The 21334-nt window shown below is 38.5% G+C and overlaps 1 protein-coding gene across 2 annotated transcripts; it reads right to left on the reverse strand.

Moving 5' to 3' along the window:
• Positions 1 to 1706: 1706 nt before the first annotated feature.
• Positions 1707 to 21163, reverse strand: hook3 (hook microtubule-tethering protein 3). Of its 2 annotated transcripts, XM_073860963.1 has the most exons (23): positions 20840 to 21163; positions 17685 to 17770; positions 17143 to 17215; positions 14754 to 14804; positions 14261 to 14393; positions 13231 to 13298; positions 13082 to 13144; positions 12898 to 12981; positions 11211 to 11374; positions 9627 to 9767; positions 9350 to 9551; positions 8994 to 9104; positions 8575 to 8659; positions 8413 to 8482; positions 8019 to 8159; positions 6437 to 6524; positions 6032 to 6082; positions 5203 to 5237; positions 5014 to 5102; positions 4824 to 4918; positions 4593 to 4697; positions 4417 to 4488; positions 1707 to 3971 (listed from the first exon to the last, which is right to left on the reverse strand). In XM_073860963.1, the coding sequence occupies exons 1-23, from the start codon at positions 20888 to 20890 to the stop codon at positions 3831 to 3833; spliced, it is 2199 nt and encodes a 732-aa protein (XP_073717064.1). In that variant the 5' UTR covers positions 20891 to 21163; the 3' UTR covers positions 1707 to 3830. The 2 variants fall into 2 exon arrangements, with proteins under 2 accessions (XP_073717064.1, XP_073717065.1); XM_073860964.1 differs by lacking the exon at positions 6032 to 6082 and having other exon boundaries at positions 20840 to 21162.
• Between the last annotated feature and the right edge of the window lie 171 nt (positions 21164 to 21334).

Genomic DNA, 21334 nt, shown 5'->3' on the forward strand with positions numbered 1-21334 from the left:
CAAGAAAAATTTCCAGCCCAATGACAACTTAAATCCCGCCCAAAAGAAATGAAAACTAGCCCAATTTTTACATTTGTCCAATCACAGTTGAAAACTCCAGGATTACAACAAAGGCTCTAAAATAAACTCTTACTATTGCTTTTAATGTACTTTCCATGCAGATGAAAATTTTCTTGATGCACTTAAGGTGCTCTATTTTCACACCTTAAAAATCTACTTTAGTACTTCTTAAGATTATCTTAAGTACATCTAAGTGTACCCAACCGTGCCATTTTGAGACAGTATGAACTCTGCCCTTTTAACATACTATCTACATATTTAAAATGTTCTATTTAACTTGAAAAGATCATAGAAAGATGGGTTCACGTGGTCTGTAAATATCCTCTCAGTATAGGCGTAACTCCTTACGTAACGTAATTTCTTGTTTCGGACGTGATATAAAGAGCAAAACGCGCCCCTCCACTCACTTTTCCACTGACTTCCTGACGCTGCAGCTGTCCTTGGGTTGATATCTATTGCTTATGGGATTAATGCACGTTAGGAAAATAAAGAACGTTCATTTTCTAAGTCTACAGACAAACATTTTCGTGGCCGCGGCACTTCATAAAACTAGCCCAAAAAACCGCAACCCGCGGCTCCGAAATCTTTCCCGCAACTGTATTTTCAAAATAGCCCAATTGTGCGGGAAAACCGCAAACCTGGCAACACTGACTTTGTCTAATTTTTACTTCTTGGCCCGACGAAGAAACGGGTTGACCAATTATATTTGAGCATTACGTCACATTCCCAGTAGGCTAATGCAGTACGTGGTTCCCAAACTTTTTCAGCGTGCGGCCGCCCTTGTGGGTGCTTTCCTTCCCCCCCGAAAGAAAATTTGTGACAAAAAACTGTTCTAAAACTCAAAATTTTAATAAAAAAATATATATATATACAAAAAAGTAGTGCTTTTGGTTAGTAGCCTTATTTTTTAGGTTTAATTACAAGAATTCATGACAAATTAATGTACTTCATAAAATGTCATAAAACTGGGGCCCCCTGGCACCATGTTCCGTCCCCCAGTTTGAAAACCACTGGGCTAATGATTCGAAACACTGGCCTTTCTCAATCCATAGGGTGCAGCCTGTTACAGGTCATCAAGACTGGTTTATTTAAATGAACTGAGCATTATATTCGCAAGTCATAAGCACATTACAACAATTTACCATTAACTAAGAAAAATAGCCATAAGAATAATCTTTAAAGTGACTATTATGCAAATTGTGGTTTTCAGTTCAAAATAAGTCTCGTGTTCTGTATACAACGTGCTTGTTTCCTTCAGCAGGCTTTAAATCATTAAACTCAACAATATAATATCACACATGTAAACCTTTATGATGTGCTTTAAACATAACAAAAGGGAATATATGTGATTGAAATTATCTATATATTGCTTACAAAGCGCCAGATACACTGCAGCGCATTCAGACATCTGAACTCATTCCTTTAGTTTAATGGGGATTAAAAAAGGAGTGAATGCTATAATCTCAATCATTGCTGAAGGTCTGTATTATATCAGCACATATAGTCAAGCATCATGAGCTCAAAGCTGCATTCATTCAGATCCACACAGAGGAACCTTGAGGTCTCAAAACGCTAGAAGAAAATCCCTAATAAACATTAAAAACATCATGACTTTAAAGACAACAAAGATCAGCATCAATCTCATATCCTGAATGTTTTATACAAGCTTTATTTACAACTTGAATAACAACTGTACAGTTTCTCAGCGTCGGAAGCACAAACTCATCAACAGAGTTTGGATGAAGACGCATCATGAAATGCATCCAATAATCAATCAGCTCTTTAAAATCTCCTCAGCCGCTGACACACATACAGTATGTACATATTGTATACAAGCAATATAAAACTTGGCAAGAACATTTGCTACTTTAGCTCAATGTCATGTGAGCACGATGGATTAAAAACAAATTTATACATCAATCATAAAAGCAATGTTTTCAGTTATGGGTGATTGTGAGAGAAACCTCTTTCAAGCAGAAGAATTAAAATCCTCCATTAAAAACACAAAGACAAACACTGTTTGAAAGTTCAAATCAAATCTGTTCATACACATATACTGATAATTCAATGAATATTTATCTGTAACAGCTGTGGACAAAAGCAGCAGAATAAGAATTAAAATGGTTTTAATTCCTCGTTAAGAAACATCATGTCTAAAGTAAAATGCACACTGGTCAAATAAAAACCAAGGGTTGCAACACTGTAAGTAACACGTTTGAGATCTGAAACACTGAAAAAAACCTCTGCCGATGAAAAATACTGCATGCGTGTTATCATTACTGTTGTTCATCCACAGCAGCCGCAAAGCCATACGAGTAAAACAAAGAGAAAATAAATAAAACTGACTCATGAAGGCACGGCGAGCACGCAGTTTACATGAATCAGAAACTACAGGATGAGAATACTCTCGCATAAGCACTGAACAAGCAAAGACACTCAATGTCTGATGGCAAACTGGAAGTCTATCATTCATTAAAGTCTAACAGTCTCTGCCGTGCATCCAGCGAGGGTTCAAACACTGATCACAGGTCAGTTTGAAAATCCAACACACATGACAAAATGACTGACAACTCCCTGAGGCGTCGTCATCATCATGATCATGTGATCTCAGAGGTGTGTTAAAAGCACAAGCAGCACAAGGGTTTAGTGGTTAGCACTAGCAGGTCATGATGTTGTGTTAGTTTGTGTCGATGGGTTAAATAATAAAAAGTGTCATGCAGCTCCGCCCCCTGCTGGTCATGCTTTAACATCACTGTGGTAGAGAGGAGATGAACCCCTCTTTCTTACATTAATGTGTTTGCTAATCATTCAGTTTTTGTTTCTGTAGGGCTGTAATGTGAAGAAGAGAATGAAAAGCTCATGACGTGACTCTTCTGACTCCATTAAAACTAAAAGCTCAGTTTTCATTTAGTGTGTGTGTGTGTTGATGAATGTTTGACTGTATAAGAGCAATGATGACATTAGATGCTACACACACACACACACATCATCACAATGTGTGCTGTGTGTGTGTGTGTGTGTGTGTGTGTGTGTTAAGGCACTGACAGTGAATGAAAACAAATCAGAATGTATCTACAATTTAAAAGGCAAAAACATATCGTCACTCTTTCTCACCAAATCAAAAAAGAAATTCAAATTATGAGACGTAGGAGAGAAGATTAAATATGCAGGCGTGCATTACAGAGAGAACGTTAGGCTCAAAACAACCCAAGACCTTTCAGACGTCTTGACGAGTTTTAAGCAGAGATGCTGAACAGTCCAAGAAAAGAAACACTCACACTATCCTATAGACTCAAAACATTTTGACTTATCTTTTCTGCATGATTGTGTGCACATAATCCTCAAAAACAAAATAAAAGAGTTTCTAAAATAAACCTGTCATTAAAATATGCACGTATGCACAGACGCATGCTGTCGCATATGGCTTCGTGCGGTTCATGCATCTCTAAAATGCACATCATTAAGAAGAGAAGAATGTGCTAAACTCTCCCCATCACTACATCATTTCAGATAAAAGCCACTTGACTTTAGGATCATTTTTGGTTATTAATATATGAAGAGGGTAAACGTTCAGCAGCATCTCTTCTTAAAATCTCCTAACAGAGAGCGACAGTGGAGTTGGAATAGAGTGACGGGTCTATCCTGATTTAACACATCACGACCAGGAGGAAGGTAAGACTGTGAGAGTTTGGATTTTGAAAGAGGTGTCCTGATTGGCTACAGCGGCGCTCTGATGAGGGTAGCCATGACGACAGACAGGGCAGGACTTTCTACCTGGCTGCAGTGGGCTGCACGTGGCCCTGATAAGCCCGACGGGCGCTGGTTGCCTGTCTCTGCCGGGCCAGGAAAGACTGACCCGAGCCGGTGCTGGCCAGACGATCCTCGGCCGCTTTCTTCTGCAGTGCCATTCCCTGAGACGAGACATAAAACACAAACCGTGATGTCACTCGGCACATAACTTGTTTATTGTTCAGAAATTAATCGAATTATTTTCCTCATAATCTTTATACACGTTCTTTGAAAAGTGCACAATAATAGTGTGATAAACATCATGTTCGGTGTAACGGTTTAAACTGGCTTGTTCTAGCATAGCAGTTGATTGACAGGCGAGTAGGCGGTCTTTTGCTGTCGATTGGGACAAAAGCAGCATTTACTTCCATATAATGCTTGAAACAGTCAAGACATTTTCTAATATAACTCAGACTGTGTTAGTCTGATAAAACATAATCATATATATCAATGATGGCTTGAGGCTGAGTAAATCATGGGGTCATTTTCATGTTTGGCTGAACTTTAAAGAAACAACACCAGCAAATGCCATGACCGAGACTGCTCTGCTGAATTGTTGATACACACCATGTTGTACCAGGCAGATACGATGAGCTTCTCCTCTTGATCTCGTTGAGACTTTGTTTTGTCATACTCCTTCTGTATTGATACACACACACACATCACAGTCACATTAACCCTAACACACACATATATATATATATAATATCATTGTGAGAATATACTGTAATTGTGTGTGTGACCTCTAGTGAGTGTAACATTCTCTCTCTCTCCTGCAGCTGATTCTTCAGGGCTTGAACTTCAGGAGCAGAACCTTGATTCTGTTTAGGGTCCAGAGTCCGAATCACCTGCACACACACACAATTAACATAAACCTCAACATTAAACACACATACATCTCTCCATCTCTGCACACCCATACACAAGCACATAAACACACATGTGCACTGCACATACACATATACACAACTTACACTCTTGGCTTTTTCCAGGTATTTTTTGTATCTCTCCTCCATCTGTTTCATATCTTCATCCTTTTTCTTTAATGCTTCGTCTAGTTCTTCAATCTTCTGAGCTGAAATCAAGTAAGGCAGATTATTATTAGTCTACACAGACACGCATGCACACGCACACACAGCAGATATCTTTTTTTGAATCTCAGTATCTGAGCACTTGAACACATTTTAGTCTCCAGGACTTCAATGGCAGAACTTTTCTTCTGTAGTTCATTACTGGCGTCCTTCAGTTTCTCTCTAAAGAGTAATGAGAAAAATCACATTTACTGTGTGATATCCATGATGACATCATCATCATTATTATCAGAATGATTATTATCAGAAATCCAATACTCACAAATGTTCCTGACATTTCCTTTTCATTAAAGCAGACTGAAGGAGAAAACATATTTTACAACAAGTTTATCAAACAGACACTTATGGATTAAAGGTCAACACTGAAGCGCCCCCTGCTGGACGTAACATCAGCTGAGAATTAAACATTTTTAAGCATTTATGGTTTTTTTTGTGGATTCTTCATCTTATTCAAATATACCAGAGGAAGGAAACTGTGGTGCACTTCAGTGATGTATTTTTACATTGATGTTAATGTATGACATCACTCACAGCAGAGGGCAGCATTGAGTTTGTTCACAATCACACAACCATCACCAAAATTATAATCACAAACAATCACCCGAAAGACAGATTCTTATGAAATATTATAATGTTGTTTTTATAAACATTGCATGAATATACTGTAGATTTAATCCATTTTTTGTTTATCTTTCCCCCATAAGACCATGCCAGCAGCTTCTATGGCTCTATACTCAAACCAAGAACCACTACAGTATACAGTAGTAATACCAAACACTTTCTCTGAAACTTTTCCACAGACATTTAAAATGAATATAATGTGCTGATTTAAATCACTTAACACAATTCAGTATTCAATCAGTTCAGTCAAACGTGACAGACACGTCTAAGCTCAAATCAGTCGCATACAGCAGTAAATGATTTGAATTCAACAGAGAAAATTAAAGGGAGTCATGCATAAGTCATTGATCAGGCGGTAATGAATCTGATCTGAGGTCTGTGTCTTCTGTCAGCTGTGCATGCTACCAACTGACAATCAAAAATCAGCCACATGGCACTGCTGCGGTTTCCCATGATGCCACATTACTTACAACAGACTCAGAGAGAAATGATGAAGAGAGCAGAAATGGCTCAACAGAGACCTGATACAAACCACAGGCACAGAGAGAGAGAGACAAAGAGAGAGAGAGAGAGAGAGAGAGAGAGAGAGAGAGAGAGAGTCAAATGATGACAGTATATGAGTTAGATGGTAATGGGGACACACACAAAACAAACACAAACAAGTGCTTCTGATGATGTCATCACCCTCCACAATGAACCGAGAAAACGACCAATGGCAAGTCAGGATCAAGCTACAACGTGAGTGACATCACATTAGTAACCACACACAGAGCAGAATGTTAGTAGAGGTGAGATACATGGACACATCACCCTATAAACTGATAATCAGTGTGACATCATCACCGTCATACACATGACATCATTATCAAACTCACATCATCTGATTTAGATCCGTGCTCCTGAAGAGACTTCTGTAGTTCATCCACATCAGACTGTCTCTCCAGTAATCTCTGATTCAACAGCCTGATACACAAACACAAAGGTCAACGTGTTCACATAAAAACAAATACATGAAGATGTGTGGGGGGGTTAGGGATGTGTGATAATTTTCATGCGATGTCATCCGCATTAGGGCTGGGGCTGGGGCGGTTTGGATTTTTTTTACCGCGGTCGGTAATCAACAAATTCCTGCGGTTTTGGGGTTTATTTGCAAGACAATGAGTTAAATAACATGCATGATTTATTTATCTTCAATACAAAACAATTGCAAATTACTTAAGGAACATGTAACGTGGATATTATTTCCTTCCACATTTCTTCAATTTCAACATTCAACATTCAACAACTTGAACAAATATTATCAGTTAAAAAAATGTTAATGCATTGTGTGTCCACACGTGCCTACAGACATTTCGCCACTTTTCTATCCTTAATTTGTGAATAGCCTGTAAATGACACAAATTATTGCTGCCTGACGGTCTGGTAAAATAACCATTTGTATGAGAAATCACTTGTAGTGCATATGTGTCCGTGCTTGAGTATAGTTGGAAAGCTGCACGGAGACGCGCGTGTGTGCGCAAGATGACGCGGTCCATCTGTCTCGCACGCACCCGGGCAGTCCGCGTCTGTCCTGCACGCACCTGGGCAGTCCGCCTCTGTCTCCCGTGCTCGGACAGACCGCGTCTGTCCTCGACCCTTACCATAAACATCTTTTTCCACAAACAGAGAAAGAAGACGCAAAAGCAAAACTTTTTGAAATGTGTCCTGCTTTAGAAATGGCCACTGTTGTAGGCTAGATGAAAAAGAGACAATCTAACCTCTTTGGATATTAATCCTTTGGACTGATCGTGTGCTCTTTATGTTGCTTGAAAATTTGATAATGTATGAAACCTGATTCTGTTGTTGATCTGTTGCGGCTGTTTGCACGTTCAAATTTTATAAAATGTTTGTATTACTTTAAACGAGTCACAGACAACATCACCCGTATTTCTACTCAATGACAATTTAATATTAAAATCATATCAGGTAATGTTCAGTTAAGTTGCAGTTTTTAACAAGCTGCGTGTATAACATCCCCACATATACACACAAGTGCAGACCAATGTTTTTTTTTTTTTTTTTTGCGGTTACGACGGTGAGGAGCTTAGACCCGCGGCATGGGTCACATGACCGTGGTATGGCGGTAATCCGGTTACCACCCCAGGCCTAATCCGCATCTCATCAGAAATCGCCATCACCTGCTACTTACTACACAAAGCCGTAGTTCACTGACAATCGGGGCAATTTCGCATTAATTATCGTAGACGTATCACCTGCAATATGGCCCAGCTTATCAGTGAACTTTGTGTAGTAAATGCCGCTCTCTCTGAATAGCAGGTGATGGTGATTTGCTACTAAACAAGGAACCGGCTTTACTGACAAGATGCGCATGATATCGCATGCAAATTATCCTTAGTGTGTGTTCATTTTCTATGTGTGTTGTGTGTGTTTGTGTTATGTGTGTGCTGGTGGACTCACCTGTTCTCAGTCTCAAGTTCATTTTTTCTGCTGTTGGCGTCCTCCAGTAAACTCCTAAGTAGAGCAATCTGTTCATTATCTGATCCCTCCTGAGCCAGTTTTAACATCTTATTTTCATGCTGCAGTCGAATCAGACGTTCCCTAATAACACAATCAATCAATCACTGCACACACAATAATCACACATCTACACCTAATGATGACCAGTAAACACACACACACAGGCGTGCACACAAACATTTGCGTACATGCTAACTCTCTCTCGCATGCGCACGCACACACACACAGAGGCAAGAGAGAATTTAACTACTACACAAGATGTCCTGTTTGTGTTGCTCACAAAGGATTTGAGTGAGTTTGTTTCTGTGTTTATGCGTTCATATATTTTACATACCTAACCTCTGGTGTGACAATTTCTGCAGCCAGCGAATCAGACGGCTCGTTACTTCCAAGTGGCACCAAACCTGACAAAAAACACTTGATCAGACCCACTGATACACACGCACACACGTATATATTCTTAAACAAGTCAGTATAAAACGAGAGAAGGTGTCACCTGATGTGAGCTGAGACTCTTGAGCTTTGACACACCTCAGCTCTTCAATCGTCTCCTTTAGAGAGTCTCTCTCTGTTCTCATTCTCTACATACACACAGACAAAAGGGTTTAACTTGTGTTCATGCACATACTTTCTGTGTGTGTTGTCTAACAGAATTAAACATTTAATTAGTCGACTGTTAATTCATCACATTTACATCACTTCTACTTATAGACATCCTGATTCAACAGCTCTTAACTTCAGTGTTGCTGTACAGATGATCATTTGAAAGAACATCACGTTAAAAGCACAACGGCTGAACACACAACAAACATACTGATATAAATATACATCTTGACACAATAAGTCATAACATTGATTATGCACAATGCATTAGAGCACACAAAAGAAAATAATAATTTAATAATAAAGTCTTACGTCTTTTTCCTTCTGAAGAGAGTCAACCTTCTCCTTCACTCGCTTATACTCAAACTCCATCTTATCAGCTTTTTTGGACTCTTCAGAGAGTTTGTTCTGAAGTTCCACCACCTGAAAACACATCAAACCATTAAGACATATGTTGACATGCATGTCATGTACCATGTATGTATCATGATGTATTACTGTGTGTTTGTTGACACCATTGAAGAAGAACAAACAGCAGAACTGCCATGTACATTAAACAGAGTTCTTGAAAATGTACTACAATTCGTAGAAATCAAACATCTCAGTATCAGAAGAACTCAAATGGAGAGTTGTAGAGCGAAGCAGGAAGGTTCGGCCGGCACACAAACCTGTCTCTTGTAGGTCTCCAGCTGTCCTCGTGTGGCATTGGCCTTGCGTAGATCTTCCTCCAGAGTAACAGTGTTCTGCATGTAACTGGTGTTCTTCTCCTCCAACAGCTTCACCTGACGTCTCAGATCTCCAAGATCCTCCAGCTTCTTCTTATACGCCTCCACCTGAGCCTCAAGCTTCGACACTTTATCAGACGAGTGTCTGGTGCACACATGAACACGCGCGGTTTAGAGTTTATTCACGAGTTTGACCTCTGACCTCTAGATTATATCTCACCTGAGAACGTCGATTTCATCTTTGAGTGACTGCGCCTCCTCGGCCAGAGAGGTCAACTCCTCATTCTGACCTCTGACCTCCACCAACTCCTTCTCTAGCTCTTCACAACGGATACGGCAATCGTCTTTAGCGGCTTCCAGTCTGAAAACACACACGGGCACAATTTTAACCTGAGCTCAAACGAGTGATTTTTACGATCATCTTTACAATAATGTCTTGTAAAGGTTTTATTTTCTGAAATAGATTGAATTCTATTCTTTATTTCGATCACTTCTGACAGGTGTATTTTAGATTTGATCTACTCTAGCCATTGTGCATTATAGTTTGTGATTTCTAGAAGTCTGTCTGGTACAATGTTGTTCGGTGAAGAATGAGATGAACACAATTAATGTGTGACAGACTAAAAGATTACAAAGTGAAACCAACACGAACACAGCGAACACTGAAACGGCACACATGAGCGGTGCGGTGTGAAGGTCTTTCAATACTGAAATTAAAATACAGTGAGGACCTAAAGAGGTTTAATATGCCCCAGGGAGAGGGTTTCAGTGCTCATTAGATACCCCTGTGTCCCTCGTGCTCCGTGTTGTTACCTCCACTGGGGCAGATGAGCAGGCAATAACTGACAGTCCCAATACACCTGAGATACATCCAGACTGCTCATCCTGTTATAAAACCCACACAGGCTATTATGAGCTGCCTACAGTCACAACACTTCAACGGCTGATAACAGATCATAAAATGTTAACTGCTCAACTCGGTCACTTTTCAACCTTCATCTGATGCTTTGATTTAATGCAACCAAGACCAAAATACAGCTTTAGATTTATCTGCTGAAGTTTACACTTTTATCTTTTGACCACTGAAAGGTTTTGCAATAATATTTATAGACACGAAACAAGTTTCTCATTCTTGCACATTATATCACCATAAGTTTTATGTTATTTTAAAGAGCCACACGTTTTAAGATCAATGATATTGGGCACACTTTCTCTTTCTCTAATTTAGCTCATATGTCTGCTTACTTTCAGAGCACCATCAATAAACAATAAAATCCATTCCACTTGAGGAATGCCTGAATAAATAATTTTTTTTTAATTTAAGCTACATCCTTGACATTTAACGCTGCTGCTTCCGTAAATCCATTCCACTCATTTAGAGTCCATATAAAAACTCCAAACTCCATTTCTTGTTTTCATGTGTTAAATGAACAGCCCTAATTTAGAATAAAGCAGAACATTTAGATGAGCTTTTGTGTGATCTTCAGTGAGCAGAACAAACATCTCATTATATCTGAGGCTTCCATGAAATGCAGTTAACCAGAAAGAAAAGCGATGAAACCAGCAAGTTATGTTACTGTTGAAGAGAGACAATGATTTTTAGAGAGAAGGACAGCATCACACGACGCACAGCCCTACACACTATGAACCCTTATTGGTTCCTCCCCTTGGCTGTATATTAACACCAAATCATCTTAGTTGTTGTGTGATGAACCGCTTAACATTTTCACCTTTTACAGATTAATCTACTAGGACACAGCATTGTATTGTGTCTCATCTTACTATAAAACATCTTTATTCTCACCTGAACGTCTCTTCCTGCAGCTGCTCTAGTTGAGTCTGGAGCTGCAGGTGTCTGCGACCCGCCGGGCTGTTCAGATCCTCGATGGAGTCCGACTGGTTGAGTCGCTCCATCAACACCTGATTCTCAGCCAGCAGACTGCTCTTCTCCTCCTGAAGAGCGGCCACCTGAGAGAGACAAACACACTGAGATGAGACGCGTTAGCATGGGCCGTCTTTTCTTCTCTCTTGTTTTTTTCCACTTTTCATTCATAGCATTCATATGAATGAAGAGTTTTTTGCACTATTAATTATCATTTCCAAACTTTTTGTTTTTCCTGCAATGTCTGTAAAGAATTTTGTGGCATGTAACGAGTAACTACACTCTGGATACTTAACAGCCTCAGAGTAAATCTGAAGTACGTTATGACATTAGGCACTACCATGTTGATTAGACTGACACCATCAGACATCATGAAATTCTTCAAAAGCATCTTCAGTGCAGCAGGTTGACAACACAAGATTTGACATTTCTTACTCCCTCATCATTGGTTATTTTGCTGTTTAGCTAAAACAAAATCTACCCTATTATCTCATGACCGTGACATACAGTATATGATACATAACTCTGACCCTGCGGCCGTGTGTCAATATATGTGTGTGATATCAGAATCGTTGGTAAAGGAATTGTATTTTAAATCCAGAAAAAAAAAAACAATTAAGGAAATCAATACACTAACTATGCAAATCATGTGGTTAACTGGCACAGAAGGTGGAGACAAACACTAAGCCCAAGCAAAGCAGCAGTTACATGTAAACTACACATCTAAACACTGTTAACTTTACGTGTGCCTCATACTGAATATTCCTGCACATTTAATTCAGCGATCCAACTGAATTCTATGCAGGCACAGTGCTACAGTCTCCTAAAGATGTGCAGATTGCTTATTTTGCCCATGGTGACGTCTCTTGTGGATAAGTGATGCTGTTGCAATGGAAACCACTGGGCAAGAGGAAATGAGTTTAGTCTGTGGCACAGCGCGCATGCAAGTCGCACGCACGGGGATGTCATAATGCTGACAAAAAACAAGGGCTGCATGATGAATCACATGTGATAGTCATGCGCATCTCGTCAGTAAAGCCGGTTTCTTGATTATTAATAAATCGCCATCAGCTGTTTTCAGATGGAGCCGCATTTACTACACAAAGCCGTAGTTCACTGACGAGCTTGGCAATATCGCAGGCGACACATCCGCAATAACTAATGCACAATTGCCCCGACTGTCAGTGAACTACGGCTCTGTGTAGTAAATGTTGCTCCATCTGAAAGCAGGTGATTGAAATCGACATTACTGACGAGATACGCATGACAAACACCTCCGATTTATCATGCAGCCCTACAAGAAAAAATTAAAACTCATTTACCCTCTCATCTAGTTCAATAAATTCTAACCTCAGTCTATCTCGTTCCTCTTGGACGAGATACGCCTTAAAAAGCAAGAGGACGAGAAGTTACCATAAAAATAATAATAAATGAACAAAAATCCACGACAATAACTTACATTCAATAAGGTCTGCTTAATAAACACCGACATGAATATGTGTGTGTGTGTGTGTGTGTGTGTGTGAATCAGAACAGATGTGTTGATCAGTAATATCACTGGGATGTAAAACACACACATTGAGCGAGGCGTTAATAACTTTGCCTTCACCTGCATGTCGAGTTCATGACAGCGCTGAGCGATTTCCTCTTTAGTGGACAAAGCCTCATTCAGGTCCTCCACAGTCTTCTTCAACTGAGCAAACAGACAAAACACTCTTCATTAGTCCGGCTGGTCCTCGATGTATTACTACAAATGAAATGAAATCAAAGCAACTATAAAAACCCAGTAGCACCTGTCTGTCCAGATCAATGTACGAGTCACTTCCTGCGGACACGGGCGTCTCTTTACTCATCAGCTGTGTACACAACAGTGATTAAACATTAATGACAGGAGAAACAGCAGGTGTCAATCTAAAGACAGAGACAGAGATGACCTGCTGACCTCCTGGATGGCTGTCATGACCACGTGCTGGACGGACTCCTCCATCATCATTATGGTCTGGATATATTCTGGAAAACAAACAAATCAATTCATATTTTTGGGAATGAACTGAGGCAAGATGGTCAATCCTTCATATCGGAGTTTAATTTAATAAATCTCAGTCACTCAGATGGGATCAGCTCCTTCAAGGAAATTACATTTAAGGTCAGGGTAAAGTCTAAAAATAAATGTTTCTGTCCACAGAAAAATGTGTTATTAACCACCCAAACAAATTTGAATGATTAAAAAAGAGCAAGTAAATAAAATAAGTTCTCAAAAACTCAGAAAAATAGGCAGGATTCTCTGCTCTCAATCGCTGTGAATATGTTATCAAAAATCCTTGAGCCTTGACATCCCAGTATGTCCTAAAGTATTACAACATGGAGATTGATCTACACTAGTTATATACAAACATCAAGAGCAATTTATACTCATTGGACTTACTGTAGCAAAATAAATCAAATCAAATCATCTTACTTAACTGGAATACCAAACCATCCAGCAAACCCAATACCTTCAACCAGGTTAGGTCTCTATTCGTTCTAGACAAAAATGTCTTCCAATATACTGACATTTAACATGAAACATGTCTGTATTTTATAATGCCAGTTAATAACAGTATCACTATAAGTAATTTATTGTGACTTACTTATTGTTTCTCTTTCTGACAGACATTATTCTGTTTGTTTCATGTCTTTCCATAAATGTAGTATTTGTTACTTAATAAGCGATTCCTTTAATAGACAAACCAAAATAAACAGTTTGACAAGCGATGCTAACATTTTTAACACCACACTCGATTCAATATATTCTTAACAAAAAAAGTAAAATGATAAAATAACGTTTAATAAAAAAAAAAGCTTTTTTTACCAATTGTAGGTTTTGTCTAAGTTAGTAAGAATGATTTAAGGTCTAGCTTATAAAACGTACTACATAAGGCCAAGATTCATGCATCTTTGGCAGTTTTCAAACATTAGTATAACAAACTCACCCTGTTTCTGTTCACAGTTAACAGCACAGCCCAAGATGAGCTGCAACATTCGACCCAATTCTGCTGCATCCGAGTGTTCTCCAATGAGACTGACATCTGGAAGAGTGAAATCATTCATCTGTTGTCCCAACACCTGCAGGAACAGAGTAGAGAAACAACAACACATCAACAAAACATAACAGCCATCTAACTGCACAACCACTGCTAGATGAAAAATATCAACCAATTTAATAATTTCATTTTCACTCAGTCGAAGCAATTATTGATGATTCGACAAGAATTCAAAGGACCGGAGTCAATTATTCCTCTTATACCATGGTTACATTGCTCTGGCGGTTATTGTAAGATATTTAACAGGTCAGGTTTGCATTTTGCAGAAAAATAATCAACACCTGTGAAACATTTTCAACCAATCAGAATAAAACATTCAACAGCCCTGTGCTATAATTAATATTAATCTTTCTAAAGTACAGGTTTAGATTGTGTCTTTTACCTCATGGTTGTAATCCAGAATTCCTTTCAATATTTTCTTTAAATTGCTGATCTGAATAAAAGTGAAAAAAAAAAATAATTAATAATTGTTGCAGAAATAAAATAGAATAAAAATGAAATAAATCCGTGCCAATGTGTGAATCTGAAGTTAAAGGGGACATTCCATGAAAATTTTTCCATGTTTAAGTGCTATAATCGGGTCCCCAGTGCTTCTACCAACCCAGAAAACATGAAAAATAGCAACCCTGTAACTTTGTTTTGGTAAGGCTGTCTCTGCAAGCATGTGAATAAATAGACCATTCGAATTTCACTCCCCCCATGATGTATTAAGGGGGGGATATTGTACTGGATATTGTGCGATATTTTACTGACAACGGCACAGTAACCGCTTCACCTTTCGTATCATTCCGCCACCTAGTGAATGGAGGTCATAAACAGGCTCATCTCTGAATGGAAAAACACAGACGTGCTGTTTTTAAACACTCTCCGTGCCTCTCATTAGTTCACTAGCTCATAAATCAGTCGGTGAATCCCAATCGGAAGTTATTATTCCGTTAAAGATAAGCGCTCTTGGATGTTACGTTAAACTTAATGGGATTAATGTCTTGTCACATCTTGTGGACACTTGGAAAGAGGAATGTAAACACAAATTTTTTTCTGGAGCTATATCTCTTATCAGAACGCGAAAAACACAGTGGAACTGCAGGTAAGCACCGCAGCTTTTAAATGTGGACATTGATCATTTATTTAATCGCGATGTGACTATTAAAACATGTTATGAGAATATCGCCACTGATTTATTTATAAGCAGCATGCAAAAACATCTCTCTGACACTTATATAGTTTTATATAGTACTGACAAGAACAAAGTTTAATAATAATCGAGTGCTGGTATCGCGTTAAGAGTAAATGGGAAACCAATAGTAACATTATATAAGTATCGTTTTATTCACTTTTATCTCGCGCCAAAACAATAACAACACAAAAGACACTAAATATGAATAAGAAAACAAGTAATAGTTTCATCATGACACCAAATACTGCTGATTTGATCTCATTTTTGATCATCAGGCCAACATGAGAGCCAGGGAATCCCTTTCAGAGATGTAGCCCAGAGAGGGCGGTGGTCAGCGGGGCGAGTGAACACTGATGTCCGCTCATGCTTTGGTTCTCATTTGTACCGAATCTCACTAAGCAAACGTTCAAACAGGCGCTATCTTTACTAATCGACTGCAGATTTAAATATAATAAATATATTAATTCTCGACTGAACTAATCTTAAAACTACACTTTGTGACCAAGAAATGTTAATATAAAGAAACGCCTATCCATCCATTGAGTTATTATGAGATTCAAAGCAGCCGAAAGTGTTACCTGTCATTCTGGCCGCCCTCAAATCCGTGGCGGAAGAAGTAGTTCTCAAAAAAGAGGCTTTTAAAATAACTCCGTTGTTGTTTTCTAGTTTTCGTTTTTCAAACGTGTGCCGTCGAACTGTTGTATAAAAGTTCAACGGCACTCGGCCTGCGGCCTCGTACCTCTGGCCTAATCACAGCCGTGATGATATAGAGCTATATCACACTCCTACTCGAGCGATATTGCTTAAATATATTTCTCTGAAGTTTATATGAATGAACACGATGATTAATGCACTGCACGAGACAGAGTGAGAGAACAACACGTATTCACTATCATATCATAAATATGTTGTTTAATGTTTCTCTGAAGTTTCAAATGAATACGAGGAGATACAAGATAGAGAGTGAGAGACTGACAGAAACACGAATGTGTTCAATCACAATAAACTTAAACATGTCATTTGATCTGTTTCTCTAAAGTTTAAGCATTAAACGTGTTGTTTTATTACAGATCATTTAAATGTGCTCGTGTGGTTTGGTCAAAAAGTAAACTTCTGAGTGTTTGTGGACGTACATTTTATAGTAACATGCTGAAAATCGTTGTGCCTGTTTAAAACACTGGCAGCAAGACCTAAAAGTCTTTATTTTTATTCCACAATGTTCCCCATCTGCTGATAAACATGTATTTAGTATGCATAAAACAGATGATTGACTTTTTAAACTTGTTCAAATATATAATGCTAAACATCTCTTAACTTCTTTCGTGAGAGAATGCAATGCCTTGTCTTCAGCGTGAGCGCTTAAGACTCCGCCCACCTGAGCAGCTCATTTGGATGTAAAGGGATATACACAAAAACGGTGCATTTTTGCTCAGCCCCATAAAGTGCCTATTTAAACATGCCACAATAAATTACCTATATGGTATTTTCAGCTAAAACTTCACATAATGTACTCTGGGGACATCAAAGATTTATTTAATATCTTAAAAACGTCTTGTGGAATGTCCCCTTTAAATGAATCACAATCAATCAATACCTTTAACCTCCAGTTGTCCCCAACATCAGCTTTAATACGAGCGATCCAAGCATCAGTAAAGTACATCCCATCACTAATACACACACAAAACACATGGTACACATTAGTGCTAAACTACCTTTGTCTATAAACCAGTGCGGGCTAAACTCTAATGGTTAAAAGACCAGTTACAGGACAGAATTTACCCATTCATTTTTCATTTTAACCCAAATCTTGATATTGATAACAATAAATAAGTCAAACTGAAGTCTTGAGTGTTTTCTTCTATTCGGTGTGCAGTAAATAAGAGAGAAATCTATGGTTTAAGTCATTTATCTATAAATCAATTACTATTAATGTAAGTTATTGTCAATCATTTTATAGTGAAATATACTGAAGAACATCAAAGCTCAACAAAGAAAGAACACATCACATACACATACACACACACACACACACACACACACACACACACACACACACACACACACACACACACACACACACACACACACACGCACAAACGCACACAATATGTACAGTTACAAATGAATGTGACTTACATTTTCTGTAAAACCTGTGCCATGGCCACTCCACTGGTCAGCTCATCTACTGCTGTACATGGAGCCTCCACACCAAACGTCTGAATCTATACAACACAACACACATCAGTCTCATAGCACGGCCAAAACATGTATACAACATAAGACATGAATATAAACATATTTGCACAAATATGCACATATTTGAAACAAATATTTTCAAAATTTGCAAATAAAGAAAAACAAACACATGCGAATTAGGTGCATTTCCAACAAGTTGTTCGAGCGAATGACATTGTATTGGTAACCTAATAACCAGCAATAAACAAAACAAGGCACGCTTGGAAAATGGAGACAGGACTGCATGTAGTCACGTTGGGGCAAGTTATTAATTTATTAGCAGCGCAGCTTGTAATTGCCAAACTGAATGCTGTGCACAGAAGGAATGTAGAGTTTTTGATGCAGGCACGAGCAGCAAGGGCATTAAAACGACATTGTGATAATGTTTATACTAGTAATATTATAATATGAATTTTACCTGAATTGATCAATTGTTTGGAAAGTATGTGTCATGTTCTGAATAAAACATATTTTAAAAGTATTTTTTGTGCCTTTATGTGATTGCACTTGCAGAGGGCAGACATCTGGATGGCGCTGCATTGGGGTGTATGACAGAATTACTCAAAATTGTGCCCCAGTAGATCTTTATGTCTAGCAATGCCCCTGCTCAGTCCCTTCATTCTAATTTCATGTAAACAAATTCAGTGACAGACCTGCAGTACAGGTGGTTCAGTTAGGCCTTAAAATTTAACAATTCTTTATTAAGTTGTATGTATAAAAAAGTTACTGAAATTGTTAATATTGTGAAAATAAATTTGTCATTTGAATTTGAGTTTCATTTTTATATTTGCTCAAAATACCGTGATGTGTATTGTACTGTGATCCCAGCATCGAGATACAGACCGAACCGTAAGCTTATGTATCATTACACCCCTAATACACAACAGTCCAGTCGCTTTTTGGCTTGGTGAACATTTGCAATGCCTATCTCACAAGATCAAAATGAGCCCAAATGGCATTTAACCAAGACTCTCTTCTTTACTGTGCTGCTCCAACACTAAATTCAGGAATGAGAGGAAGTCACACCCAGAGACCGCAGGAAACCAAATCGTCATCTCACTTTAGCCTGTACTTCATGACAGATCAACGTCAGGAACTCAGTGATGTCACATCTTCAATCACAAGCACCTATGAGTTAGTGCTGAAGTATAAACAAGACGACACCGATCATCAGCTGAGTTCAGTGTGTCTCCGCTCACAGCAGTTATGTGTGGAATGGAAGATGTCAACGTGTGTTTGTGCGTGCAGGGCCTCGCAGTATTTCCTGAACAATAAACACTCATTAAAGTCTTTCAATATTTACTATAGTAAAACTGTCACACTGCCTTTAGCCAGAAGAACCTGCATTACACTGTAATAGTGACTGCTGGTTAGGTTAAGTTAAGTTAACTTTACATCTGCATCCTCAAGCATTAAACACAGAGTCACGACACAAGAAGCTGAAGCTGTGATTAAATCTGATGCCTGTGCCACTAATAAATAAACATAACTAGTTAAGACGCTTAGGTCAGTTGTATGCAGGTTGAGAATTTATAGCATTAAGAGACAGAGAAAAATCAAAAATGTTTGTGCATCCCATAATGACTATCCTGTAAGAGATTTTACTCTGGGAATTTATTTTCATACTTAAAGGTGGTGTGTGTAAATTTTCAAACATGTTGTTGTCTAAGACAATGTTGGCAAGAAATGCGCTCTGTAGAGCAGTTTGTCCATTTAGGGCTACTGTAGAAACATGTCATCAACTTACATGAAAGAGTACCCACGGTGTATGGACTATGGAGATAAAAACAACTTAATTCTAAGTTAATAAAAACAATACAGTTCAATTTGTAAGGAGGTCTTTATACACCACTGATAATATAGTTATGTAGATTAGATTACATTTCTGTCAAGAGATCTGCCTAAATGTTACCCAATGAACCTTTAAGTCCCTGACTTAGAAATAACGCAAAACTGCAACAGCAGTGATTAACTTTAATGTCAATAATGTATGTCTTAGCGTTTCCTCAGGTTTCAGAACAGTGTAACAGATTTACAAAAAAAAAAAAAATCAGTAAAGGGCTTCTCCTATGTCCAACCAGAACCAGTGTGTTAACCAGACTGGTGTCACCCGCATAGAGGTGACGGTCAACACAAGCCTGGTTAACAGTCAATCTTCACTTCTCATTTTTATTACTGACTTAAAAGAGTGTTAAAGTTTGGGTCAAGCATTGCATTGATTGACCCAAATGTGCAGCTGATCCCAGTGACTCAACACATAATCCTCAAATTCAAATCTAAGCTCACTTGTGCAATCAGCCCCTAACCCTCATCATCATCATCATCATCATCATCGTCATCTCCTCGCTGAATGACGTCCATTCACGTGCATGTGTCAAATATAAACAATCCTATTACATCTGCAGCTCAACACAGACATGCCAACACAGTGCCTGACCTGACTGTACTCATTCACCTCAAGACAAAACTAGTTTTACAGAAATACCTTACAGTTTAGGGTTAGGACAGATAAGTTAGTAGCTTACACTTAAAAACACACAAATTATAAACAACAAGCATACGACACGACAAGAGACACTGATCAAGCAAAGATGACATGACCAACAGAGACTAGAGATAGTCGGATAACACAGTGTTCTGGATAATCAACTGATCTGAAGTCAGTGATATAAAAATCTCTTCATCTGTCAGTCACTATTGAGCTTTACCTACAATCATGTAGTTACAGATCAGCGATTGTTTCATCATGTAAGTTAGGGTTTTTTCTTTCTGATTTAAAAAGGATGTAAGTTACAAGTAACATGTTAATGCCAAAACATAATATAACGTTTATAATCACACTGTTGATTACCATACTTATGTTCAATGCTGCTGAATAACTACTTCATGCTATGACTATTGAAACATGTTCAACATTTAAAATTAAATCGCATAAATAAATATGAATGAATATTTGCAACACAAATATTGAGCGTGAAAACATCATGACTAAAACAAAGAGATTAAAACATACCGTTAATCCCGAACACACACACGCGATAAAACATTAAACTTACCCATGTCAAGAGACTTTCACAGACTTCAACTCGATCCAGAGTTTCGCTCATATTTGATTCAGTTGAATTCGGATAAAATGTCGCTGTTTGTTTGGTCGACGGCTGTAAATAAACGGGAGTGAAATCGACGTGAAACAGAAAGCCGCCGCTCACAGTCAGCTTAATGTTCACTTATACGTGAGGTGGTGTTGTCGAGCTGAAAGCTGAAACGGGGATTTTAATAAATAAATCGGCGCTGACAGACAAACATTCACCGGTTTCACTCTGACGAGATTTTTTCCAGACACAAGGGGTCCTTCAGCTGCCACCCAGCTATGCCAGGACGGCTAATGCCTGACGAAAAATCACTCATCAGAATCAGGACTGCTAATGCCTGACAAAAATCACACAGCAGGCAAATGTCTTTGACGTGAAAGACGGATCTAATAAAAACAGGGAAAAGTTTGAAACAAAAATATCTGCACGGTTTAAACAAAATATGACAGGCAGTAAATC

This window comes from Misgurnus anguillicaudatus, chromosome 22, assembly GCF_027580225.2.
Source record: "Misgurnus anguillicaudatus chromosome 22, ASM2758022v2, whole genome shotgun sequence".
Classification (NCBI taxonomy): Eukaryota; Metazoa; Chordata; class Actinopteri; order Cypriniformes; family Cobitidae; genus Misgurnus; species Misgurnus anguillicaudatus.

Bases quoted from the DNA above. Each gene is read 5' to 3' on its own strand.
- hook3 (XM_073860963.1), bottom strand. From the start codon at position 20,890: ATGAGCGAAACTCTGGATCGAGTTGAAGTCTGTGAAAGTCTCTTGACA. The intron at 9,105-9,349 runs GTTTGTGTGCCG...ATGTGTTTTCAG, and splicing joins TGGAGACCTACAAGAGACAG to GTGGTGGAACTTCAGAACAA. The intron at 5,238-6,031 runs GTAAGTAATGTG...TTTCTCCTTCAG, and splicing joins CATTTCTCTCTGAGTCTGTT to TCTGCTTTAATGAAAAGGAA.